Consider the following 19825-nt stretch of genomic DNA (forward strand, 5'->3'; position numbering starts at 1 on the left):
ATCTTTAGGTTCTCCTTTTCCTTGTGACACAAGATTAGGTTGTAGGGTAAGAATGGTAGCAGGAATTTCTATTGTTTTTGGATAAAGCAGATGGCAGGGTTGTTCTTAGAAACACCCATTTAATCATGACGTAAAAAGTCTGAGCCAGAGTTTAACTGATTCTGTATAAATAAAGCGGACGGTTTTATTGCTGTGTCCACTATCATCATGGAATCCTAGTGGTCCGTCTCTTTCTTTCTGCGCCTCATCCACGCACCCTTCCCGAGTTCCGAAACCCAGGCTGGAGCTGGACTCCGGCACTGGGTGAGTACAGGAGCCGGAGAACCCGGACCATCCTCTACTGCTCTCTAGGGCCATAAGAATGGAGCTGGGTGGTAAGGGGAGCAGCTGGAGCCTGAAGTGGCACCCACACGGGATGCGGCACTACAGGCAGAGGCTTAACACACTTTGCCATGGGGCCAGTCCCTCAGCTTATCTCTCTTCCTCTTTTTTTAAGCTTGAATTTTATCAGAAAGGCAGATCAGATTTACGGAAAGGAGAGAAAGATTTTCATTTACTGCTTCACTTCCCAAATGAGCACAATGGCCGGAGCTGAGCTGGTCCGAAGCCAGGAGTTTCTTCTGGGTCTCCCACACATGTGCAGAGTTCTGAGGCTTTGGGAAATCCTCCACTGCTTTGCCAGGCCACGAACAGGAAGTTGGATGGGAAGTGGAGCAGCCAGGACATAAACCGGCACCCATATGGGATCCCAGCGTTTGCAAAGTGGGGATTTAGCCATCATAGTGAGTCCAGACTTTACATTCTTTTGCACCAAAAATAAATTTGTCATATAATTCCATGTTCCACCAACTTTTGAAGTTTCCCTCCTATTTAAGTGCTTTGTTTTGATCCTGGAATATTCTTTTCACTGTTTTGTTAGTTGATCAGATTATGCTGTATGGCTTTACAAACTTTCCTAATAGAGATACTCAACAGACCTATAGCCAATATGAATCAGGATGAGTGAAATCATTAATTCAACTCAGAGGCGAATGAAACATCTTTTGCATAATAGATTCTGGCTGGCCCTAATCCATGACAGAGTTATAGTGTCATTGTGCCTATACTATTACCAACAACATGTTTACTGAATAAAATTGCAATTTCTTTGCAGCTTAAAAGATTCAGTGTTTTATTTCTTACACTAGAAAAATCTTAAGCGCAAAAAAAGTTCTATGTGTCAGTTTTGAAAAATAATTACAAAAGTGTTAGCTACACCACTCATTCTTTTCTTTTTAGAATTTTTAACTGAAGTAGAAAATTTGTACAATAAGCAAAAGTATGACAAGTGAAGTGCTAAGTAAATGTCTACTGATTGGTAGGTATAGCTGATGGGGGCTGGTTACTCCCTGGCATGGCTGGTTTTAGCTTGAGTGCATTCTGCTAGGGCTTACCTAGATGGGTCATCCCATCGGAAACTTCAGTTAAGAGTTTAATCCCCACTAATAAGTGGGAAAAGAGGGAAACAACCCCATTAAAGAGTTTTAGTGGTAGACTTCGTGGGAGGTGATTAGGCTTAGATAAGGTCATTGAGATGAAGGCCCCTGTGATTAAGAATCGAGGGAGTGAGACCCAAGGGTGCCCGTACTCACACCCTCCCCCCATCCCCACACTCTCACTGTGTGATGCCTTTCATCATCTTGAGACACTGCAAGTTATCACTGGGTCTAGCCTGTCATCCTTGGACTAAAGGATTGAGCTGAGACTAACCTCCTTTGTAACTTCCCTGGCCAGTGGTATTGTGCTATTAGCGACAGAGTAGATTCAGAGAACTCTTTGTACTTCAAAGTAACCTCACCACTGTTTCTCCAAAAAGTGTTGTATGCGAATATTTGCCTGCAAACATAACAAAAGTTACTATCAATCATGTACTTTTTTCAAACTAATGAAACAACACATTCCATTGCATTTCACTTAGTAGAGGTGGGCTCTTTTTTTTTTTTTAAAAGATTTATTTATTTCATTACAGTCAGATATACAGAGAGGAGGAGAGACAGAGAGGAAGATCTTCCATCCGATGATTCACTCCCCAAGTGAGCCGCAATGGCCGGTGTGCGCCGATCCCAAGCCGGGAACCTGGAACCTCTTCCGGGTCTCCCACAAGGGTGCAGGGTCCCAGTGCTCTGGGCCGTCCTTGACTGCTTTCCCAGGTCACAAGCAGGGAGCTGGCTGGGAAGTGGAGCTGCCAGGATTAGAACCGGCGCCCATATGGGATCCTGGGGCATTCAAGGCGAGGACTTTAGCCGCTAGGCCATGCCGCCTGGCCCGAAGTGGGCTCTTTTAAGAGTTATTTATTTGAAAGAATTACAGGGAGAGAGAGAGAGAGAGCTCATCCATTGATTCACTCCCCAAAATGGCTTCAGTGACTGGAGCTAGGCCATTCCAAGGCCAGGAGTCAGAAGCTTTATCTGGGTCTCCCATAATGAGTGCTGTGGCCTAAGAACTTGGACCATCGTCCATTGTTTCCCCAGACACATTAGCAGGGAGCTGGATGGGAAGTGGGACTTGAACCAGAACCCCTAGGAAACGCCAGTGCCTCAGGCAGCAGCTTTACCAGCGACAGCACAGCCAAACCCAAGGTAAACTTGCAGATTTGGTTGTTGTCTATGGGTTTCTCCTCATGTGGATTGCAATATTATTTACACTTTTCTACTGGACTGTTAATGTTTTTTCTTTCTCACATTTTGAAATGGTTGTAGGGTTTCACTTTATTATTTCCTAATTTAAAATTATGATTTCAGGAGTAAAGAAATAACTTTACATTGTAAGCACTTGCTCTTACGTTATTTCTTGGTTTATGTAAAAATATTAGAGGTTTTTGAGACGATCCAAGCCTACTAAAATCTTGGTAAGGAAACCACACCTTCAAGTGGGTGGCATGGGAATTGCTGAGCCATTTCCTAACTGGCCAAGAGGCCACCAATAAGGAATATCTTTCCCACAGGTTCCAGCCCAGCCAAAGCGGGGTCAGGGTATGCTTAAAATCCCAGGAGCCTTCTAATGTCTTTCCTGCTTTCCATTCAGTAGGCACCCTGTCTCCTGGCCCCACCCAGGAGGTGCCTTCCGCTTCACTGTTCCTGGCAAATAACGTTTCTCTGCCTGCAACTGATACGTGGCTTTTTGTTTCTATATGAAGCTGTGGAAAGAGCCCACAGAGCTTTTCTGGTAACAATTTTCTCTAGCGCAAACATGGTTGTGTGGTTATGCAAAATTATTAAAAAATCTTGATAGAGGGCCTGGTGCGGGGACTCAGTCCGTCCGATGAATCACTCCCCAAGTGAGCGCAATGGCCAGTGCTGTGCTGATCCGGAGACAGGAGCCAGGAACCAGGAGCCAGAAATTTCTTCCAGGTCTCCCATGTGGGTGCAGGGTCCCAATGCATTGGGCCGTCCTCAACTGCTTTCCCAGGCCACAAGCAGGGAGCTGGATGGGAAGTGGAGCTGCTGGGATATGAACTGGCGCCCATATGGGATCCCAGCGCGTTCAAGGCGAGGACTTTCGCTGCTAGGCCACACCGCCGGACCCTAATCTAGTAATCTAAGAAGATATAAAATACTGAATTAGATAAAATGATTTCAATGATTCATTTTATAGAAAATATGCAGAGTTTTTAAACGGAGATATTCTGGAGCTGTAAATTGAAACCACCTTGCAGGAAAATGTTCTGCCTTAATTCTAAAAATTCTTACATGTTTTTTAAAATGGCCATTGGTGCAAAGGAAATAATGAACTTAAAATACATGTTTTTAGATGTGATTCTTAAGAGGTAGTGCCTTATTAATTTCCTTTATAACAGTAATCACAAGCTTCGGGGTTTATACCTGCCAGTCGGCCCCAAGGTCACCGAGGGTGAGGCAGCAGTGTTCTTCCCTGTAAGAACCACCGGAAACAAGCTGCTGAAGAATGTGTACTTTATTATGCACAGGTTACAGCTTTGGAAGGGTGAGAAAGGTGTCTTCTGGCAAACACTCTCCCAGCCTACACACACATATCAAAGACACTGTAATTGGCTATATGACACATCTATTTCCCTTGACCTTCTGGACATGTCAGAGGTCAAGTTCCACATGTATTCCTCTTGACCTTCTAGTCATGTCCAAGGTCATGCTCCACGTGTAGGTCTCGAAGCTGTGTCTCAGGCCATGGGGAGGTAAGCTGTAAGCCACACCCACCAGGTAGCAGACAGGGGCCTGGAGCTGTTCCACTTACTTTCCAGCAGGCTCCTAATGCACTTGAAAATACAATGGACGATAACCAAAGTCCTTAGGCCCTTGCACTTACTTGTGTAGGAGACTTGGATGAAGCTTCTGACTTGGCAGGGACCAGCCCTGGCTTTTGCAGCCATTTGTGCATGAACTAGTGGGTAGAAAGTATCCTATCTCTTTCTCTGTTTCTCAAATAAATAGAGAATTTAAAAAATTTCCAAAACTAGTCACCGGAATGTCATCCATTTTAGATATTTCTCAGAACCCTGGCACCTGATGGCAGACCCAGAGCAGAAAACAACACAGCTGTTGTTTGCTCTTGGGTTCTTAACAGCCTAGCACACACTTAGAATGCCCAAGCTGCTTGGTGACTTCTGTTGACAGCTGAGCAAAAGAAAACCTGGTCTAAAGAGAGGATACACTTACAATAAATAAATAAATAAAATAACCAGGATGAACAAGGTAACTGTTTCAAAAGATGCTATTTACTTTTGCTTTGAAAGCCCACTTGGATCAAGAGAATTTTACTTTCTTTTAGAAGAGAATATTTCACTTTATTTTGATTGGTTATTTCAGAAAACGAAGGCGTGACTCTTACAGCTGGGTGTCCAATATACCTAATGTATTGAATGATTGTAAGCTGGGAAAATACATGTGGCTGAAATATTCGAAGACACAGTAAGCTCAAAGAGCATGCCGCAGTGGGCCTAGCCACAGTTTGGGATACCCACAACCCATAACAGTGCCTGGTTTGAGTCCTGGCTATCCTGTGATCTAGCTTCCTGCTACTGCTCCTGGGAGAGAGTGGATGGTTGCCCAACTACTTGTCACCCATGTGGGAGATCCAGATCAGAGTCCCTGGCTCCTGGCTCTGGCCTGACCCAGCCCACCGGGCCTTTGCACACTCCACTGATCACGCATGGTGAGTGTCCTTCCTTCTGTTTTCTATCCAACCACCACTTTTACAGTGGAAGATCTCTTTGAAGGTTCAAGCCAATGTATGGGCAGCCTCTGCCTCTGGATCTCATCTCTACCACTTGTTCACATCCATTGCTCTGCTGCAAGTCACTGTCTCAGTGCAGAAGTCTGGCGGCTGACCAAGCATCTGTGATTAGAAACGGGGAATCCAATGCAGCAAGAAAACATTCTGTTGGAAGAACCGAGAGCCCATGTGGGTTTAAAGGAAGCCAAATGTTCACCTTTCCTGTTAACTGGAAGAAAATGTCGGAAGGTGTTCTCAGCACCCAAGCTGGGTACAGGTTAGCAGATCTCAAATCCAACAGAACAGCAGAAGAGAGGTATATGTGGATAAAAATTAATTTCTTGGGCCTGACATAATGACTCAATTAGCTAATGCTTCCCTTGTAAGCGCTGTGTCCCTGCTGCTCCACTTTCCATCCAGCTCCCTTCATCTGGGTCTGCCACGTAGGTGGTGGGAAGGTCCAATCACCTGGGGTATCTTCCACTTTTTCCAGGCCCTTCGCAGGGAATCGCATTAGAGGTGGAGCAGCCGGACACTAGCTGGAAGCGCTGCAGGTGGCAGCTTTCCCACAGAGCTGGCCCCTGGAGGATCTGTCTTCAGGTTGATAAGGGGACTTCCGAGCCATCAGTCATCCTGCCAGGGCTGTACTCTGTGACGCTAAGCCTCAGAACTGTCGCAGCCGTGCCCACCCAAGTCGATCCTCCTTCGGAGAGCGTATCCCACCCAGGCCTGGGCAAGCCATGGGTCCTCGGCGGCAGCGTCAAGAAGGCGCGCTGAACGCTTCGGGACACACCAGGAAGCCCTTTTATCGTCAATGAACATCCACGGGCTCGGACACCAAATATCCCTCCCTCGGGTTACTGATAAGGGGCATCCGACGCATCTCACGCCAAAGAAAAGATTATCTCACCCCGAGAAGACTCCCGAAGCCCAAACACAGCCTCTCCAGCAGCCACCCCGCCACCCCGCCAAACTCAGTCCCGCCCAGCGCTTGGCGGGAGGCTTCCGCACGTGACCACTTCGAGTGGGCGCGGAGGACGCACTGCAGCACCTGAGACCACAGAGGACGCTCTGGGCTCTCGTCTCTATGATCCTCTTTGTGACCCGTCGAACGGCGCCGGAATTCCAGAGCTCCGTGCCAATCGTCCTCCCCTCCGACAGAGAGCACTGCAGCGACCTGACTGGTTTTCCGTCACCGTCTCGAGTCCTGAAGACGAGGGCCAGCGTCGGCGCATGCGCGCCCGGTGGCGGGGCACTGTAGCTGGGGAGAAGCCCCGGCACGGCTGGCACTGCGGGCTGCGCGCGTGCGCCGTGGCGATCTCGGCGCTGGCCTGGGCCGCCGTGCTGAGAGCAGGACTGTGAACGCCGGAGAGGGCCGCGGGGATGTTCCGCAAGGCCCGGCGGGTGAACGTGCGCAAGCGGAACGACTCGGAGGAAGAGGAACGAGAGCGGGATGAGGAGCAGGACACGCCGCCGCTGCTGCTGCCGCCCCCGGGCGCCGGCGAAGATGCGCCGGGCCCCGGGGGAGAGTCGCTGCTGGGCCCCGGGCCGCCTTCGGCGCTCACCCCGGGCGCCGCGGCCGAGAGCGGAGGGGCCGCCGGCTTCCCCGGCGCCGCGGAGCCTGGCAACGGGCTGAAGCCGCGCAAGAGGCCTCGCGAGAACAAAGAGGTGCCCCGGGCCAGCCTGCTGAGCTTCCAGGACGAGGAGGAAGGTAAACCGCCGTGCCGGGGACACCCCGAGGTCCCCCCAGGCATGGCGGGGCGCACCCCAGCCCGCCCCCGGCCGTGCGCTCTGGGCGAGGACGCGTTCCCGCACTGCCACCTGTTCTCCGTCCTCCAGTGCGCTTCTGGGGCGTCGGAGCCGAGATGGGTGGTCCTAGTGGCCACTGGATTCTGTGCGTGTTGAGAGTCAGGGAAACAGAGCATCAGGTCCTCTTTGCGTCCTCTCCCAGCCCTGTGTGGGTCGCTGCACCCACGCCTCGTGGCTGCCCAGCCCAGCCCTGCCCAGGCCATCCTTGGCCAGTGGTTGCGGCCAGGCCTGTGCGCAGACAGGTCCAGGCACTGGCAGCTGTCCTGCTAAGCACCCCTTTCCAGGGCGTCCCCTCACAGTCCCTCGGTCCCTTACTGTTGCAGAGAGAAGCTCAGCTCCCCACCCCTTTCACCTCCCAGTCCACTGGCGCTGGAAGTGGCCCCAGCCTTGGCCGTGGAGACCACTTCAGCGTGCGTAATCCAGCCAGTCCCGTGTTAGGAAGAAAAACGTGGGGAGTAGGAAAAATCCCGTTCTTGTCTTGTTGGTTGCAGACACTTTACGGGTTTCTAATCAAGTAGGCGGTGTGGAGTTTGTTGTGTCGCCGTTGTTACTTTTTCCAAGGGATGCTGGTGCTTTTTCTTTTTTTTTTTTTTAGGATGTGAATTAGTTACTGCTCGGCCTAGGCTTGCAGGACTTGACAGCACCCTCTGGTCTTACATGTTTTGTTTCGGATTCCTTAATAGCTCTGTGGTTGGTTAGTTGGTTGGTTGGTCTTTTGGAAACATTTTGGCTGACCCCTGTCCTAACCCCACCCACCCAATGATTTAAGGGAAACTACAGGAGATAGGAAACTTTACGCCTCAAAGCCTCAACACAGGATTACTCTCGGTTGGTTTAAGGTTGTGGTGTTTTTGAGTGTGCACAACAGACTTGGGGGAACTTCGGACATCATGTAGGGATTTTTCGTATGAACTTAGGTTTGGAAGAATTTGGCTGAAGAGCAGGTGGGATTGTGTGGAAGAAGGGAAAATGTTTACAGCAGACTTCATTTCTTTCTTTTAAGAAAACGAAGAGGTTTTCAAAGTGAAGAAATCCAGCTATAGCAAAAAAATAGTAAAGTTGCTCAAGAAAGAATACAAAGAGGACCTCGAGAAATCCAAGATTAAGACGGAACTTAACTCAGCCGCTGACAGTAAGTACCAACCTGAGGGTATTTGGAAATAGCAAAGATGACAGGCTGTTTTTGTTTTTTGTTTTTTTTTTCCTTCGTGGTTCCTCAGGTGTGAACCTGTGCGGCTGGCTGTGTTTGTCCTTGGGGACCACCACAAGTGACAGCCCTGTTCCTCAGCTGCTTCAGAAGTGTTATTGTAAGAGCAGTCGCTGCTGCCGCACTGCAGGGTTGGGGCTGCTGTGACTGAATTCCCTGCCAGGGTTCCACACTGGTCCTGGGCAGAAGGTAGAAGCTTGTCCCTTCGAGGCGGTGTTGTGCACATGGCTCTGCTTGTGTTTATTAGAAAGGTTGAAATGTGTCTGGTGGCACTTCAGGCTGAGCTGGATTCAAGAGGAACTGGTAGGAATGGCCAGGGGTCATTTTCGCTAGTTCACCTCCCGAGGTGTGGGGCAGGTGCCTTACGGCAAAGCTAAATTTACGAATTTAAATGATTTGTTTGTTAGTCTTTGAGAAAGTGAGTCCATTATAATATGTTATGATGTGTATAGTTCTTAAGCCAATACTTTAGGGATACCTGGAGTTGAAGGATTTAAAAGATGGAGCGAGTGTTTTCTGTGAAAGGGAGATGGTGTAGTTGGAAATGTGCAGTCTGGTTGTGGACTTGGCATCCTGGAGATGGTACCGGTGGTAGGAATGGCCAAGTGTAGGCTGGAGGATCCCTAGCATTTTGTTTTTGAAGGAGGAATGATCCCTTGAGGGAAAAATTGGTGCTTGCAGCTAGATGCTTAAGAAGATTCTTTAGGGCCCAGTGCAGTAGTTTAGTGGCTAAAATCTTCGCCTTGCTTGCACTAGGATCCTATATTGGTGCCGGTTCTAACCCCGGCAGCTCTACTTCCCATCCAGCTCCCTGCTTGTGGCCTGGGAAAGCAGTCAAGGACGGCCCAAGGCCTTTGGGACCCTGCATCCACTTGGGAGAACTGGAGGAAGCTCCTGGTTCCTGCCTTTGGGTCAGCTCAGCTCCAGGCATTGCGGCAGCCACTTGGGGAGTGAATCAGCAAACGGAAGATCTTCCTCTCTCTCTGTCTCTCCTCCTTTGTGTATATCTGACTTTCCAATAAAAGTAAAAAAAATCCTGAAAAAAAGATTCTCTGAGAGTGAAGCTATGTGAGTGTGAGGTGTCATCAAGGATCAGAGTGACCCAGTCAGGCTGTGTAGGGAAGGGGTAGGGCAGCCTGCCAGGCCAAAGCAGCTGACTGCCAAGAAAAGTCCCTAAGAAGGTAAGGGGCAGGTTGCATGGGTTGCTCAGCATGCAGTCCACAGTTTACTGTGGCCCACTCCCGGCCTTGACCTCGTGTTAACCTGCTGAGCGATTGGCCTCCAGAGAGGTGGGGCCTGATGCCGATTACACTCAAGGACCAGCTTGGATTCAGTGAGTTTAAAGGTCCTGGCCAAGGACGCTGGCATGGTGGTCTAGTGAGTAATACTACCACCTGTAACTCTGGCAACTGAGTGGGCACCAGTTCGTGTCCTGGCTGCTCTACTTCCAATCCTGCTCCCTGCTCATGTGCCTGGGAGAGGCAGCAGCAGACGGCCTGACTGGGCCCCTTGCTGCCCACATGGGAGACCCAGTGAAGGTTCCTGGCTTCAGCCCAGCCCCTGTGCGCTTCTGGAGAGTGTGCCAGTAGATTCAGCATTTCTGACTTTTAAATAAGTCATTTTTTAAAAAAAGTCTTAAGTACAATTGAGACTTTTCCTAACTTTGAGGAATTTGTCAACGGGTTGAAAAATATTTGGTGTCCGGGCCAAAACAGGGGTCAATAGGTTGGTCCTCTGCTGGCAGTGCTGGCATCACATGGATGCTGGTTCTAGTCTTAGCTGCTCCACTTCCCATCTAGCTCCCTGCTCATGGCCTGGGAAGCATTCGAGGATGACCTAAGGCCTTGGGACCCTGTACCCATGTCAAAGATCCGGAAGAAGCTCCTAACTGTTGGCTTTGGATTGGTTCAGCTCTGGGCATTGCAGCCATAGCTAGAGTGAACCGAGTGGATGGAAGATTTTTCTTTCCTTCTGCAGATCTGCCTTTTGAATGAAGCTAAATAAATCTCTTTTTTTAAAGATTTATTTTTATTGCAAAGTCAGATAAATATAGAGAGGAGGAGAGACAGAGGAAGATCTTCCTTCCAATGACTCACTCCCCAAGTGACCGCAATGGCTGGAGCTGTGCCAATCCGAAGCCAAGAGCCAGGAACCTCTTCCAGGTCTCCCACACGGGTGCAGGGTCCCAAAGCTTTGGGCTGTTCTTGACTGCTTTCCCAGGCCACAAGCAGGGAGCTGGATGGGAAGTGGGACTGCCAGGATTAGAACCGGCACCCATATGAGATCCTGGTGTGTTCAAGGCGAGGACCTTAGCTGCCAAGCCACTGTGCTGGGCCCGCTAAATAAATCTTAAAAATGCATATTTGATGTTGATGTGGGAAAACAAATGTAAAGGAAGATGTAATTAGAGAAACATTCTAAGGGAAGATTTGATAATCTTGATATAACTGGTTTTGCTACTGGATTTCTTTAAGTCAAAATTTGAGCTGCTTTTTTTGGCAAATGATTCTAGGAGAATTTGTTACTGTAGAGTATAAAAACTGCCTCATTTGTCTCAGGCTCTTGAGAAGTGTTCATGGAAACAGTGTTACAGTGTAGCTAGCTAAGGTGCTGCCTGCAACAGGAGCATCCCATGTGGTCATCCTTTAAAGTCTTGGATGTTCCACTTCAGAGCCAGCTTCCTGATGGTGTGCTGGGAGAAGCAGTGGTAGATGGCACAGGTGTTTGGGTCTCTTCCGTCCACATGGGAGGAGACTCAGCAGAAGTTCTTGGCTCCTGGTTTCAGCCTGGCCCAGCCCCAGCTGTTGCAATCATCTAGGAAATGAACCAGCAGATGGAAGCTCGCTCGCTGTCTCTCTTTCTCTCTGTTTTTCTGTTTCTCTCTCTGCTGTTTTAAATTTATGTAGGTAAAATAATGTGTAATAACAACAGCAAAAAAATCAGAAAGGACTGGCCAATCCTTCACACTTTGGCAGCAATATCCCATGTGGGTGCCAGTTTGTGTCCAGCTCTCTGCTTAGGGCCTTGGAAGGCAGCAGAGGATGGTCCAAGGCGTTGGGCCCCTGTGTCCACATGGGTGATCCAGAAGAAGATGCCTGCTACCGGCTTTGGCTTGGCTCAGCTCAGGCTGTTGCTCCCATTGGGAGTGCACCAGCAGATGGAAGACCTCTCTCTGTCTATCCTTCTCTCTGTAAGTCTGCCTTTCAAATAGAAATGAATAAATCTTTTTTTTTTTTTTTTTTTAGCCAGGAAAATTGGCAACAATGACCAATATTGTCATAACTTTTACTGAAAGAATGGTATAATTAAGCAGTTTAGTTGCTCAATTCCTAGTCCACAAATTTTCCTTCTTCTACTTCTTGAGGCCTGAGAGACATATTAATTTTAAAGCAAGAGCTGTGCTGGCTGGAAAGAACTGTGTTGGTGATATTTCTAAAGTGAGGAGTATATTGCTTTACTTGAGTTTAAGTGAAAATACCTAGTGATCAGTTGGAATTATAGACTTAGATCCTTGTCTTAATCTTAGCCAAAAGGCTAAGAAGCTATGTTTTTTGTTTGTTTGGTTGGTTTTTTGAGATTTATTTTTATTTGAAAGATTTACAAGAGAGGGGAGAGAGATCTTGCATTTGCTGGTTAACTCCCCCAAATGACTGCAATTGCTAGAGCTGATCCAATCTAGAGCCAGGAGCTTCTTATTGGTCTCCCATGTGGGTGCAGGATCCCAAGGCTTTGGGTTATCTTCCCATCCACTGCTTTCCCAGGCCACAGTCAGGAAGCTGGGTAGGAAGTGGAGCAGCCGGGGCACAAATTAGTGCCGATATAGAATGCCAGTGCTTGCACGTGGAGGATTAGCCCATGAGCCATTGTGCTGGCCCCCAGAGATGCATTTGTTATAGCAATAGTTAAGTAGGTGGAATTGACGAAGAAGTGGTGTGAAGGAGATATGAGTTAGGACTTGTGACTTCTGCCCTGTTATAATCCCAGAATCAGAAGTGTTACCAGAAAGGCCAAAGATGAGGCTTCAGAAGATTCCGATTCAGGAGCGGCCAGGAGAAGTGAGAACCAGAACTGTTGGTTGGGTGGCTAGGTTTTTCTTGGGAGAAGGGAGTGTGAGTGACGGGCCTTGGTCCAGTGGCAGACTGGGTGCCCACAGGGCATTTCGGAAGAAGGATTGCCTTTTACGCTCTGGCCACAAGCCATTGTATTTGCTGTCATGCTTACAATGGGAAGAGTCAAGGGTGGTTTGCTATAGCTTGGACATGCTAGTTGGTGACAGTGGCAGAGGAGCCAAGGCACTGCGTGTGTGTCCGCCTCCTGTATTTGTGCCTTCCTCAGTCCTAGCTGTCCTGCGTTCTCTCCCTTGCCTTGCTGGTATGCTTAGGAGGGCAGAAGGGAGTGCCAGGCTCCTGGCTTAGGTCCAGCTAGCCCTGACTGTTGCAGGCATTGGGGGAGTGACCCAGGGATAGGGGTTCTCTGTGTGTGTGTCCCTCTCCCTCTCAGAGAATTGGTACATAAAATCGTGTGTGAGGAAATGGAAGGTAGCAGGTTCACACAGCTTCTTTGACTGAGTCTAGAGGGCCATAGGAAGGGGGACCTGGGGGACCCGTGGGACCCGGAAGTTGTTGTGATGAGGAGAAGGCAATGACCCTAAGGACTGATGGGAGGGGGAGTGTGGCAGGTGGAAGGTCCCTGGGGGAGATGGTGAGGGTCAGTTGCCTGCAGTTGGCGTGACTGGAATGGCAAGGAAGAGTGGATCTGGAACAAGGTTATTGAGCATCTCTGGGGATCTGTGGAAGAAGGTGGGGATAGTAGCAGGCATCTAGCTGATTTGATCAGTTGTAAACATATACTGTGAACTTGAGGAAACGTGAATCTTTTAGAATCTGTAGGAAATCGTCTGTCACCTGATTAGCTGAATGAGCAGTTTTGTTTTCAGTCTACTGAAAGTCATTGATTTTGTGTGGATTTAGAATGGAAGGAAATAGGTAGTTTGTGATTTCAACTAACCCAGCATCTGCTAAAGTGAGTTTTAAGGTTGTAAAGTTTCAGAACACAGGTGAGAAGGGAATCTGTGGTTAAGGAGATAGTGTGGTAGAAAGCTCCAAGACCAGGACGACCTTAGTGCTGCTCGACTTCAAAAGAGGGGAGGGATACTGCCTCTGAATCTTCAGTGAAGGGAGCAGATGTGTGGGGTTTAAGAAAGGCGAGCCACCAAAGCAATTTTTGGGAGAAGAACATGCTGGGAAGCTTGCCTATTGAGAATAAATATCTATTCACTCTTTCATCGTGTTCATTGTGTTTATTGAGAGTGTTACCAGGTTCAGTAATGCCAGGTAAAATATTCTCAGTTGTTTGGTGTGTGTATATGTGGAGGGGGTTGTCTGTTATAAGAGAGCAAAATGAGACCAGCTGTTTGTAAGTGATGTAAGTCAGGGAGTTTTTCGTAAGATGGAGTGAGCCTCCTGGGCCTTTACTGCAGGGAAGCAGCAGTCCTGAGGTGGCCCCAGGAGGGGTGGCAGGGTGGCTGCCGGGAGCTTCCCTTCCCCAGGCCGCCCTGAGGTGGTGCCAGGAAGTGGGGGCCTGCAGCCTTGGCCTGGGGGCTCACACATCCATAGTGCCTGTGGTCCCTGTTTCTGTCCCAGTTCCAGGTTAGTCGAACGTCAGTCGGGTTAGCTCTGCTTCTGTTAGATCCCACCCTGACAACTGTTAGGGCGTTGGGGCTGGCCTGCGCAGGTGCAGTGTGACACGGACGCTCCTCCCGGATAGTGCTAAGGCAGTAAGACGGATCTGAGGAAGCATCCATGAAGGTACTTTGCTCCTAACAGAAGACTGCTTTGAAGAGGCTTAGTACATAAAATCAAACCATGCTTAAAAGAAGTAGAATCAGTATTTTGAATATTTTCACTGTGAAGAAATGTTATGTATCTGAGGAGCAAGTTGTTTCTCCTGATTGGACACTACCTACTATATATATCACAAGGTTATCCCAAAAGTGTTAGGTAAGAGTTGTTTTTAATTCTTAAGGAAGTGTAAGTAGTGACCTCTGGTTGTTTAGAAGAAACAGCTTTGCTGAGTGGCTGAAATTTTGCTAGAAAGCCCTTGAGCAGGGCAACCCTGTGTGCTCCACTCTGTTTTTACCTCATGTCTCCTGTGCTGGTTCAGGTACCAGACAGCCGTGGCTTGAGGCTAATTTTTGCCAAAAGTGAAAATACTTAAAGCTTCAGTGAATTGATGCCATATGGTTGAACAAAAAGTACCTTTTAAATTTATGGATTTCATTTGAAATATATCGTAATTGCCATTGACACTTTTAGATGAACAGCCACTGGACAAACCCGGACACGTTAAGGATGCAAACCAAGAAGATGGAGTTCTCCTCGGCGAGCACGGGGACGATGAGATGGACATGGAGAGCGAGAAGGAGGAGGAGAAGCCCAAGGCCGCGGGGGCCTTCTCCAGCGCGCTCTCGTCTCTGAATGTTCTCCGGCCAGGTGTGTGCTTGCTGATGCTTCTCCCAAGTGGGCCTTGATGGGAGGTGGGAGTAGGGGAAGGTGTTAGGGACGTGGTAGTTCTTAGGCCATTTCTGTTTTTTTTTGTTTTTTAAGATTTATGTATTTTTTATTTGAAAGGCAGATATACAGAGAGGAGGAGAGACAGAAAGATCTTCCTTTTGCTGATTTGCTCCCCAAGCGGCGACAATGGGAGGAGCTGAGCCAATCCGAAGCCAGGAGCCTCTTCCGGGGGTCCCAAAGCATTGGGCCGTCCTCTGCTGCTTTCCCAGGCCACAAGCAGGGAGCTGGATGGGAAGCAGCGCCGCCGGGATACGAACCGGTGCCCATATGAGATCCCCATACGTTCAAGGCGAGAACTTTAGCTGCTACACCATCACACTGGGCCCAGCCCGTTTCTGTTTGAAGCCACACTGTTTCAGTATTAGGTGCAGAAAAGATTCCCAACTCCCACATGATAAATAGTATATAAATAGTCTTAAAGTGTTTTTAAGATGTGTTTTAGGATAAGACAATTTTCTAGAACCATTATTAAAAGGAAAACTAATTAGTCTTAGTTTTATGTGCACACTTTCTATAGGAAATAGTTTTCAAATTTATTCCCTAGCTAGGTAATTAACTTTTAAGTACTTAGCAGCCACATTTGAATTGCAATGAGGTAGTATTTAACTCCTGTTAATATTTGTAACAGTCTACGCCACCTCTATGTTAGGAAAGTTGTTATGAACTGTTTACATGCATCATTAGTGGCAGTCTGATGGGTGCTTTCCTTCTGGAAGCTTTTCAGCTGTGTGAATCAATAGGCTTCACAGTGTTCCTACCCCTGATCTGATAATCCATGTGTAGATTTATAGCAGGAAAATATGTTTTCATGGCAACATTATTGCAGTGACCAAAATTTGCACTAATGTTCAGCAGGACGGGAAAGCCCTAGTAAGCTATGGTACATTTACTTAATGGAAAAATTATGTGGCTATTATAGTGATAGACAAGTAGCAAGGTATTGATTTTTTTTTTTTATTATAGGCAAAAGCCAGTTAAATGAGTGTGTAGTAGATTGAGCTATATCTGGGAAATGTCATGAAGCCTTTAAAAACAATGTGGGAGAAGGCCTACTGTTATAAAGAATAATTAAGCATAAAATTATATATTCCACCTGTTTACAGATTAACTGAAAATACTATTTTGGGGTCATGAGACTGTTTATCACTTTTGTTTTTATCTGTTTTCCAGTTTAGTGATATAGTTTCATTACTTTTATTGCTTAATGAAAAATGAAAAAAATGCTTTGGTGCGTGCCCCCCACCAAATGGCAATGGCAAATGTGTTGCCATTAAATAGTCTTTGGAGTTTCCTCAGTGATTTTCGTCTTGAAGGGGAAGGGGACCAGTAACTGCGTTAAGGCGTCACTGTGTGACAAGGCTGTCTGGAGTCTGACTCGCATTGTCCAAGGCGCCAGGACCTTCATCCCCTCACACCTGCTGCACATTCTGATTCTCACTTTGCTCCCCAGGAGAAATTCCAGATGCAGCTTTTATACATGCAGCAAGGAAAAAGCGCCAAATGGCCCGAGAACTGGGAGACCTCACGCCTCATGAAAATGAGCCTGGGAAAGGCCGCCTGGTTAGAGAGGATGAGAATGATGCCAGCGATGATGAAGATGATGATGAGAAACGGCGTATCGTTTTTTCTGTGAAGGAAAAATCACAAAGGCAGAAGATTGCTGAGGAAATAGGTAACTTGATTGAGTCGCAGAGTGAGCCAGTCGAAAGCCAGTCGAAAGCATTTAACTGCTTTATTAGAGGAATGCTCTTGTTTGAATACAAGTGTCTTGAGATTTTTTGAACGTTAGAATGGCTGTGTTTAATGGAATAATATGCGTAAATAGCCACAATCCTCTCAGTATTCCTGGAAGATCCCAAGGCTTGTTCTCCGGTTATTGAGCTGATGTCAAGTTTATGGAGAGTAAGTAACTCATCTATGTTTTTATCCATTGCAATAGTTCTTTCTGTAGCCTCAAGGGATACTGTTTGTAAGACAAGTGATGTCAGGAGAATCAGCTGAGAGAGGAGGTTCTAGTAGAGTTTGGGTAACATTGAGTAAATAGTCATGGTTGTGTGGGAACCAGGCTAGCATCCCTTGCTACCTGTTTTCCAGCTGTTATTTACTGTGGTTGCCATGGTTGCAGGCATTGAGGGGAGTGATGACGACGCTTTGGTAACAGGCGAGCAAGATGAAGAGCTCAGCAGATGGGAGCAGGAGCAGATAAGAAAAGGAATTAATATCCCGCAGGTAAGACCCAAAGAATAAATGTTACATACTACAAATCAGAAGAGAAGCCCCTTTTGGTCTATTCTGTTAAAGCAGAAACACTCCATATTGACGTTTGCCAAAGTGATACAATCAGCAAAACCACGTGAGGTGGTTTTCCAGTAGGTTTCTTGAGGAAACTGCATGATATTTTGTTCCTTTTAGTTAGAATGATGGACGAATTTCCCGTTTCTTAGGTCCATGATCGGAATAGTCCTTTTGCCGGTAGCGTTAGTAGCACCCAGCTCGTTAGGAATGCAGATTGCCACCATGCGCTTCCCAGGGGTGCAATAAGAGACTCTGGGAGACTTTTCACAGACTTTTCATATGCTGTGGAATAAGCTGATAGATATCAGGTATTTTAGTTAATAGTGTTCTGAGGTGGAATTTGCACTTGGGTGGTATTGAGAACATTGTGTATAGCCCTTGTCTAGACTCGTGAGCAATAGTGTTTTTCTGTTTGCTTGTTGAATTCTTTATTGAGTGGAGAGTTCAGCTTGTGATTTAAAGTGGAAAAATTTTTAAAATAATGAAGGAAGAAGGGGAGGGGAAAGTGGAAAGTATCATTATGTTCTTAAGACTATATATGTAAAATTTCTTCCCTTTATGTAAATTTTTTTTTTTTAATAAGCAAATTGGGAGAATCTCGGCCCTGCTGTCAGGAGTGGTGGAGTGGAATCTCTGGTTTCCCTTTTCTGTGACCTTGGGCAAGTCATGTTCCACGGATAACATGATTATCTTGGATTATTTTTAATAAGACTTCTAAGTCTAAACTTTTCTGAAATCTGTTTTCTTAGAACTATTATTAGAAGTGAACTGCTCCCATCAATCCTGCAATTAACTTATTGTTGACTACATACTGTTTGGGAAGTGGATATCATTTTTGTTGTTTGTGTTTGAACATTTTCACTTATAGCCTCTAGTTTTTATAAACATCCCATTTTTTTCTAGGTCCAAGCAAGTCAGCCCACGGAAGTGAATATGTACTACCAGAACTCTTACCAGACAATGCCTTACGGCTCATCCTATGGCATTCCTTACAATTACACGACCTATGGATCGTCGGATACCAAATCTCAAAAAACAGATAATACAGTCCCTTTCAAAACTCCCAGTAATGAGATGACTCCCGTTACTATTGATTTGGTAAAGAAACAGCTTAAAGACAGGTAGGGCAGATCAACCTCCTGAAGACCTGTCTAGCTTTCCGTTCCCTCAGGCCACATGTAGTCTTGGGTGCAGAGTGTTCGCCCAGAAGATGCCCAAGCCCGTCCTCCAAAGCTAAGCCGAAGATGACTGCACCCTTTATTCTGCTACCTTCTTGGATTACTTCTGTGGAAGCCTCGAAAGTTAGAAAAATGCCACTCCATGATCTTGTTGAAGACAGTTCTGAGTTTGTACCCCTTGGACTCTGAAAAAGTGTAGACAAGATATGGGGGGAAGAGAAAAACAGTGAGATTTTGATAACGCCACCAAGTAACTTAATACAAAGTCTGTAAACTGCCCTTTTCCTTTTTTTTTTTTTGAGGAAAAAAGCAGTACAGATGAAAAGATGCCATTCCAAATATTTTTCTGCTCTGATAGTGGCACTGAATGCATTATTGTGTTATTGCAAGCGTCCTGACAGCCTAAACCCTCGGGTGTAAATGTGTTATATTTATCCTTTTGTGTTCCTAAGGTTGGACTCCATGAAAGAGCTGCACAAAGCAAATCGGCAGCAGCACGAGAGACACCTGCAGAGCCGAGTGGACTCCACCAGGGCCATTGAGAGATTGGAAGGGTCTTCTGGGGGTATTGGTGAACGGTATAAATTTTTGCAAGAAATGCGAGGGTATGTCCAAGACTTGCTTGAGTGTTTCAGTGAAAAGGTAAGAATGCAAAAATACTAATCTCTTTGAATAAGACAAAATCACAGAGTTCTAGACAGCCTTGCGTAGAACATCCTGTAGTTGTTAGAAACTGTCCCCTGGTTCCAACTTTGGAAGCGATGAAAAGTCTTGCTTCATTTTCCTCACTTCATTAATGGTGTAATCTCAGGGTGGAGGGGAATATAGTGTCTTTGTCAGGAAAAGTGATATGCCAAAAACACAGTTAAGTGAGATTGTTCAACCGGCACTGGATTATTAGAACTCAAAGGACCCAGCTGGTGGAATATTATTTCTTATGGTTCAGGTTTAAACTTAAATTCAAACTGTTCCTTTAGTCTAAATATGCATAAAATTACAAGATTTTACTGATTTTTCTATTTTGCTCTGGGTAATTGGTCGCCATTCCGTTAAGATTTTTCATCTAAATGCTTCATTCATTTCAGAAACTGTTCATTGGACATAATTTCTTTTAGGTCTCATTTTTTTTCTAAGTTCATTTTAGTTTGAGTTAATTGGCTCGATTTTTGGTATCCTGTTGTACCTTATCTTTTCACAATTTTTAAAAAAGTGAGCTGTGCACAGCTAATCTCTTCAGTAATGTTTTAACTGGTTGTGAATTTCAGGATGGATGTGTTGTTTGATGGCTTGTAAGCATTTCTGGACTCTACAGCTTGATCTCTGATAAAAAGCAAAAGTATAGTCCTGAAATGTCCTGTTCCTGAACTTTGGACTGGAAGCAGTTTGCCCCTTGTCGTTAGCTAGGATTAGCATAGAGTCTATTAGGCTAAATTAGTATTTTAACATTGTATAACTTGATTAGTGGGTACCCTAAAACCAACAGCTGGCAGAAGAATGCCTCCAGGCTGTGTGTTTCTGGCAGGTCTGGCTGCTTTGAG

At 46.5% G+C, this 19825-nt stretch overlaps 1 protein-coding gene across 1 annotated transcript in view; it reads left to right on the forward strand.

Moving 5' to 3' along the window:
• The first annotated feature begins 5519 nt into the window (after positions 1–5519).
• Positions 5520–19825, forward strand: part of PAXBP1 (PAX3 and PAX7 binding protein 1) — a 36569-nt gene continuing 22263 nt past the window's right edge. The window contains exons 1-7 of the mRNA XM_004588572.4: positions 5520–6937; positions 8039–8167; positions 14557–14733; positions 16265–16486; positions 16940–17043; positions 18013–18230; positions 18740–18929. Of these exons, the coding sequence (XP_004588629.2) occupies positions 6610–6937; positions 8039–8167; positions 14557–14733; positions 16265–16486; positions 16940–17043; positions 18013–18230; positions 18740–18929 (1368 nt within the window). The 5' untranslated portion in view covers positions 5520–6609. The remainder of the gene's footprint in view (positions 6938–8038; positions 8168–14556; positions 14734–16264; positions 16487–16939; positions 17044–18012; positions 18231–18739; positions 18930–19825) is intronic.

This window comes from Ochotona princeps, chromosome 3, assembly GCF_030435755.1.
Source record: "Ochotona princeps isolate mOchPri1 chromosome 3, mOchPri1.hap1, whole genome shotgun sequence".
In the NCBI taxonomy this organism is placed as follows: domain Eukaryota; kingdom Metazoa; phylum Chordata; class Mammalia; order Lagomorpha; family Ochotonidae; genus Ochotona; species Ochotona princeps.